This window comes from Leopardus geoffroyi, chromosome B3 (genome assembly GCF_018350155.1).
Source record: "Leopardus geoffroyi isolate Oge1 chromosome B3, O.geoffroyi_Oge1_pat1.0, whole genome shotgun sequence".
Lineage (NCBI taxonomy): Eukaryota > Metazoa > Chordata > Mammalia > Carnivora > Felidae > Leopardus > Leopardus geoffroyi.
The window spans coordinates 147,849,025-147,856,152 of record NC_059337.1 but is presented as its reverse complement, the minus strand read 5'-3'; the positions used below and the strand labels follow the sequence as shown (position 1 = coordinate 147,856,152).

General features: G+C 44.8%; 1 protein-coding gene across 1 annotated transcript; it reads left to right on the top strand.

Moving 5' to 3' along the window:
* Positions 1 to 1,145: 1,145 nt before the first annotated feature.
* LOC123584404 (disintegrin and metalloproteinase domain-containing protein 21-like) lies at positions 1,146 to 3,722 on the top strand. Its single transcript, XM_045452238.1, is given in 3 exon segments — positions 1,146 to 2,313; positions 2,514 to 2,995; positions 2,997 to 3,722. Coding segments are annotated over 3 exon segments (2,223 nt in total). The 5' UTR covers positions 1,146 to 1,209; the 3' UTR covers positions 3,634 to 3,722.
* The last annotated feature ends 3,406 nt before the right edge of the window (positions 3,723 to 7,128 follow it).

The following is a 7,128-nucleotide window of genomic DNA, read 5'->3' as shown; positions in this document are numbered from 1 at the left end:
CCATACAGTACTGTTAATTACAGGGGTAATGTTGTGGAGACCCCTCTAGAACTTAATCATCTTGCATAACAGAAAATCATAGCCCTTGAGATCTACTCCTCATTGCCCCACGCTGCCAGCCCCTGACAACTGCCCTTCCACTCTCCATTTTATTGTTATCAAATCCCAAATTCAGCTGAGTATTTCTGGAAAGGTCAATGTCGAAAGTTTTAGTTTTGGTGGGAAAAGAAGTTGAGCTTTATTTAGGAGGCCAGCCACCTGGAGAAAAGGCAGACTCTTCTCCAAAAGCCAACTCTGAGGGTTTCTACCCAACTCAGGGGATTTTAAAGGACTAGACGGTACTTAAACAAGGGAGTTCCATGGTCGATACCATCTTTCCATCATGTGCAGCCTGCCATGGTGCAAGCTGCCAATGTAACCTCAACTCCCCTGCATCTCCAGCTGAGGAGAGAACCTCACAGGCAAGGGAGAAGACTGCCAGAGGCCAGGAAAAAACCACAATAAGGGATTAGAGGGGAAATCCCCTGGGGCTCACACATGTTCAGCAGTACTTTCTGTTCTCACCAGATGGCATAAGAAAATACTAAAATACAAGCTTGTACTTCACCAATCATGACACAGAATACTGGGAAATGTTTCCTCAGTAAACTCAGAGGAAGCTTCAAAGCAACAACCAAAAGGATCAAATGGCTTGCAAACTAATAGCCAACCAGAATAAGACATGTAAAATTACAAAGCGAAGTTTTTCCATATGTACAAAGGTAAAATTGACAGTCTACCTCCATTTCCCATGGAAGTAGGAAGCATTGGTCTCCATAATGAGGAAAAGCAGTCATCCAGAGAAAGTGACCCAGCAGTACCACAGGACGTGGAATTCGTAGAGAAGTTCAGTGTGTTATAATTGCATATCCCGTATCCAAGTAGAAGGAGAAAAGATGGAATGTGTTGAATAGAGCCGTGTTTCTGGGTCCAAGTCCCTACCCATGTCCATGTGAGCACCGTTGACCATGGCCCACCTGACTCTCCCACATCCACCCCAGGTGAACTGATGAGCAGGGTCACCCAATGCCACACCCTGTGACTGTTACCTAACCCCACAGGTGGCCCCGAGGTGTAGGGTGCTGGCCACCCAGTACAACCCTCTGTTCTGTCTGATGGTCTAGACCTGGCTTTGCTGAGGATCCTCCATTTATCCATTCTCACTGGCAGATGTCCCTGAGCAGGGGCATGAGGCTGGCAGAGGACCAGGTCACCCTGAGGGCACCCCTCTCGCTGTTTGCGCTCTGGGCATTGCTGGCTCCTGTCCAAGGTTCTCAAGGTCGTCCCTCATGGCGCTACATCTCTTCTGAGGTGGTAATTCCCAAGAAGGACTTGCACCACGGCAAGGGCGTTCAGATGCCTGGCTGGCTGTCCTATAGCCTGCATTTTGGGGGCAAGAGCCATGTTATCCACATGAGGCACAAGAATCTCTTTTGGTCCAGACATTTGCTGATGATGACTCAGGATGATCAGGGAGCCTTGCAGATGGACTACCCCTTCATCCCTCCAGACTGTTACTACCTCGGCTACCTGCAGGAGATTCCTCTTTCCATGGTCACCATGGACACATGCTATGGGGGCCTTGAAGGTATCATGAAGTTGGATGACCTTGCCTATGAAATCAGACCCCTCAGCGATTCCCAACGGTTTGAACACGTTGTTTCTCAGATAGTGGCAGACACCAATGCAACGGGACCTACTTATAACCTGGGATATAAGGAGGATAGGAACCCCCTGTTCTCTCAAGCAAATATCAGTGCGGCCCCCAGGATCTCTAGTAAGTTGTATTCATCCCATCATGGAATTTTGAAAGGACTTGTTCTCGGTTCCAAAACAATGTATGGTGTGTTCAACAACGTGTCAAAATGTGCCCGATTTCTCATAAGGCTTGTTAGTTTGACTGACTCCATGCTTCAAGGTATTGATGTAAGGCACTATATTTCCTCCATGGTCATTTATAATCTGGAAGATCCAGTTGTCTTGAACAATTTTCAGGTGCCAGGGAGTCCGATTCATATCTACTTTCAAAGACACCTGTTTGTTGCTTTTAAACCACATACAGCTTTACTTATGAACAAAGATGCGCCACATGAACTTCAGTTTCAGCCAGCCACCTATGCGGTATGCAGATCAAAATCCATCATCTCGCTTGCTTCTCTAGGCAGACATTTTTTATTGTTGTCTGTGTTAGTAGCCCAAAAAATTGCAAAATCTATTGGTATTTTTTATGACAATAAGTTTTGTGCATGCCAGAGGAGGTCTACCTGCATTATGAATCAATACCCTATTATGGGGGCGCCTGGGTGGCGCAGTCGGTTAAGCGTCCGACTTCAGCCAGGTCAAGATCTCGCGGTCCGTGAGTTCGAGCCCCGCATCGGGCTCTGGTCTGATGGCTCAGAGCCTGGAGCCTGCTTACAATTCTGTGTCTCCCTGTTCATGCTCTGTCTCTGTCTCAAAAATGAATAAAACATTTAAAAAAATACCCTATTATGACAGATTCTTTCAGTAACTGTTCCCTCATTCATATGCAGCATGTAGTGGTGAATAAGTTTTGTGAGAGCATATTTGACTCAGGACTTTCCTATTTCAATAAAAGCCTGACTCACGATCGTTGTGGAAACGATGTAGTGGAGCCAGGTGAGCAGTGTGACTGTGGCTCCTTCAAGCAGTGCTACAACGATCCCTGCTGTACGAGTGATTGTATGCTAACCCCTGGCAGCAAATGTAATACAGGCAGATGCTGTACAAACTGCACCTATTCCGATGCTGGGACACTCTGCAGGCCAATCCAAAATATATGTGATCTTCCAGAATACTGCCGTGGGGTGTCCGTGGAGTGCCCTGATGACTTCCGTATGCAAGATGGAACCCCGTGCACTGAAGAGGGCTACTGCTATCATGGAAACTGCACTGACCGCACTATGCACTGCCAAGGAATCTTTACAGAAATTCTGGAAAGGTGAAGATGTCTGCTATACCATAAATCAAAAAGGCAGCCGATATGGACACTGCAGCAGAGACCCAGGGGTATTCAAATCTAAACCCTGTTCCCCCACAGACATGCAGTGTGGAAGGCTGCAGCGTAGTAACGTCACCCATCTCCCTCAGCTGCAAGAGCATGTTGGATTTCATCAGTCTGAGATCTCAGGGTTCTGGTGTTTTGGGCTGGATTCGCATCGTAGCACAGGAACAACCGATATTGGTCATGTGAGAACCGGTACCCCCTGTGCTCCTGGAAAGTTCTGTCAGGATACCTACTGCAATGGCAGTGTGGCTCAGCTGAACTATGACTGTATCCCGGAGAAATGCAGTCACAGAGGGATATGCAACAATAACAGGAATTGCCATTGCCACGTAGGCTGGGATCCTCCACGGTGCACTGAACGAGGCACTGGTGGCAGCACAGACAGTGGACCCCCTCCAAGAAGAATGCGGTCAGTCAGGCAAAGTCGTGAATCCGTGGTATATCTCAGAGTGATCTTTGCTAGAATCTATGCCTTAATTGCTGCATTCCTCTTTGGTGTTGCCGGAAATGTCAGAACTATCAACAGACAGAAAGTTACGGAAGAGACTGTTGATCAAGACAATGCATAATTCAGCCTCCAGACCCCTAAACAACTATACACAAGCCACGTGGCTCATCTGTGAAAATACAGTAATGAGGCAGCACAGCTAACATCCACGTTTCCGGGGTCTGCGGGAGACACAGGGGTCCACAGGCACATCATGGACCTGACACCAGGTCTCTGATGCGTCACTGAGCAGAACTCTGAAATAAAACTTGAAAACTGCATCTTGTGGCCTCTATGTATTTGTGTAAGCCTGTAAGAGCCCAAACGGTGCCTAAGACTCTGTGCAGAAGACCTGAGTCAGCAGCTGTGTCTTGGGCTGAGGTTTCTGGTTCCAGAAATAAGAGAAGTTGCCACAAGCTCCTTTAGGGACAAAGTCATGAATTTTCCCCAAAACTGTGCTCTTGCACACTGAGCTTTGTCTCATTCTTCAGGTGACCTCTCATTTCCTGGTCCCAATATGGGTTCAGGGTGATGGAGGGCTACCACCCACCCATACTGCCTGTCCCACACTGGGGTGTCTGTGGGCTGTCAGGGAAAGGGACATGGATTCGACCCCAGCCAGTGCAAGCTGTGCCTCCCTGGAGAGCAAATTTCCAAATGTGGGGGACTGAGACTATGAGGCTGAAAGTAGCCCCCAGTGAAATCAATCAGAAAGGTAGGCACAAGTGCCTATGGATGTCTCTGGCATTCCGAGGGAGCCCGATGAGTATGAACCCCTTTTCTCCTTCTTTTCTCTATTTTTCAGTGAGTTCATCCTTAGATGAGGGTCTGCCTAGGATTTCCACTTTGGTTCTCCCAAGAACCTTCTAGAAATCCTGCAGACTTGAGCCTGTGGAAAGCTAGCGACACTTTTTCTAAATATTTTTTACTATTTTTACAGTTGTCTAGAATATATTTTAAATCATAATAGTGATATTAAAGTCTGTTTATTTTCTTCTGAATTGAAAATATACAACTTTTTAATAGTAATTGATTAGGAAATTTTCAGAACTAATAGTAACTGTTTCAGAAATTACTTTGGAATAAGAATTTATCCCATAATTCACCAATAGATGTAAAACACATGAAGCACATAACAGGATTTTCACTTCAGTTCATACCTAGAATCCTTTTGTTGGTGCAGATAGTCTTGTAAGTCGTACCAATGTGTCCCCATGCATGCACTTTGTCTCAAAGACACATGGTTACACAAAGTATTAGACTGCCATGTGTACACATATTCTCCACGTTCCAGGGCAAACAGGTAATCATACTTTCCCAGCACCTCCTGAAATTCCCGTGCAGCCACACTGCATGTTCCCAGCAAGAATGCATCCAGGAATGTTTGGGAAGGAGGGCCAAACAGGTGCCCTGGCCACCTGCTCAGTAAACTACAGAAGGATGCTAAGTGAACTGTGGAGTAACATCAGCCCTTCTGTCTGTTTGGACACACGTGTTACAGATGCAGACCTATTCAGTTAACACCATACATGTGCTGGAAACGTGAGTTTACCTTCAGGATAAAGTAAGAATGGGTCCTGTGGAGGATCTAGCACCCACAGGCCACACCCACTAATTGATGGGAGTCTACACACCAACACAGCGATGTGGGCTTCAAGTATAGTGCTGGGTCTGAGCTGACAAGCAGAATGTGGCTGAACCTAGAGCCTAGAAAGGTGAAGGGGAGGAAGAAATTCTCCACCAAATGTTCTTGTAGACCAAGAACTAAGTTCACATGACCTGGATTAACAGGGGAAAGAACCCAAAGTTCATTGTGTGTGCACAGAGGTCCCCCTAGATACACATTAACTAGATCAGAGAAGTGAGGGCCCCCTAAACTGACATTAATGAGCTAAGCAAAGTGAGTGCTCCCTAGAGTAATATTAACTAGATAAGTGAACTGTAGTGTGCCCCCTAGATTTACTAACTAGATAAAGTGAGTGCCCCCTCAGATATACACAAATCAGATAAGCTAAGCAGGTGCCCATTAGATTTATATTGACTAAATAAGTAAAGTGTAGCGTGCTCCCTAGATTTACATTAACTAGATAAGCTAAGTGAGTGTCCCCTAAATTTACATTAACTGGATAAGCAAGGTGAGTGCCCCTTAGATTTATATTACTTAGGTAAGTGAAGTGTAGCTTGCCCCCTACATATACATTAACTCCATAAACTGAGTGCCCCCTAGATATACATTAACCAAATAAGCAAAGTAGAGTACCCCCTAGATAGCCATTAACTAGACTGGCAAAGTGACTGCCCTCTAGATTTATGTTAACAAGAGAAGCAAAGTGAGTGCCCCCTAGATGAATAACTAGATAAGTGAAGTCAGTGACCCCTAGATTTACATAACTAGATAAGCAAAGTTTAACCTGCCCCCTAGATTTATATTAGCTAGAAAAGTGAAGTGAGCACCACCTACATATACATTAACTCCATAAGGGAAGTGAGTGCCCCCTCTATATACATGAAGGAGGTAAGTGAGGTGAGTGCCCCTAGAATTATATTAACTAGATAAGGAAGAGAGTGCCCATAGATATACATATACTGGATAAGCAAAGTCAGGTTTCCCTAGATTTACATTAACTATCTAGGCGAAGTGTAGCTTGCCCCCTAGATTTACATTCACTACATAAGCAAAGTGAGTGTGTCCCCTAGATTGACATTAACTAGAAGTGGGAAGTGTAGCTTGCCCCCGAGATTTGCATTTACTAGATAAGCAAAGTGAGTGCCCCCTAAACATACATTAACCAGATAATTAAAGTGAGTTCCCCCTATGCTGACATTAACTAGATAAGCAAATTGAATGCGCCCTAGATATACATTAATTAGATAAGCAAAGTGTGCTTACCTAATGTGTCCCATAGATTTTCATTAACAAGACAAGGAAATGAGTGCCCCCTAGATTTACATTAACTAGATAAGTGAAACGAGTGCCCCATAAACTCACATTAACTAGGTGAGTTAAATGAGTGCCCACTACATAAAAATTTACTGGATACGTGAATGATCCCTAGATTTACATTAACTACATAAGGGAACTGAGTGCCCCCTAGATTTACATTAACTAGATAATCACAGTGAGTTCCCCTAAATTTATTTCAACTAAATCAGCGCAGTGCCCCCTAGATTTATATTAACTAGTTGCACTAGATCAATATTAACTAAATAAGTGAACTTTAGTGTTCCCACTAGAATTACCTTAACTACATAAGGGAACTGAGTGTCCCCTAGATTTACATTAAATCGATAAGCAAAGCGAGTGCCCCCTAGGTCTATATTAACTAGATAAGGGTGATGAGTGCTCCCTAGATATACGTTAACGAGATAAGGGAAGTTAGTGACTCCTAGATACACATTAACCACACAAGCAAAGCATTGCCTGCTGTTTTCAGCAAAGCCAGAAAGCAGTGTTCTGCTTTGCGATGTGTTCCCTGTAATGTCCTACACCAGGACATACCTATTTGATTTCCCACATGTCTGACTTACTTCACTTATCCTGATGCCCTCAGGATCCACCCATGTTGTCGCAAAGGGC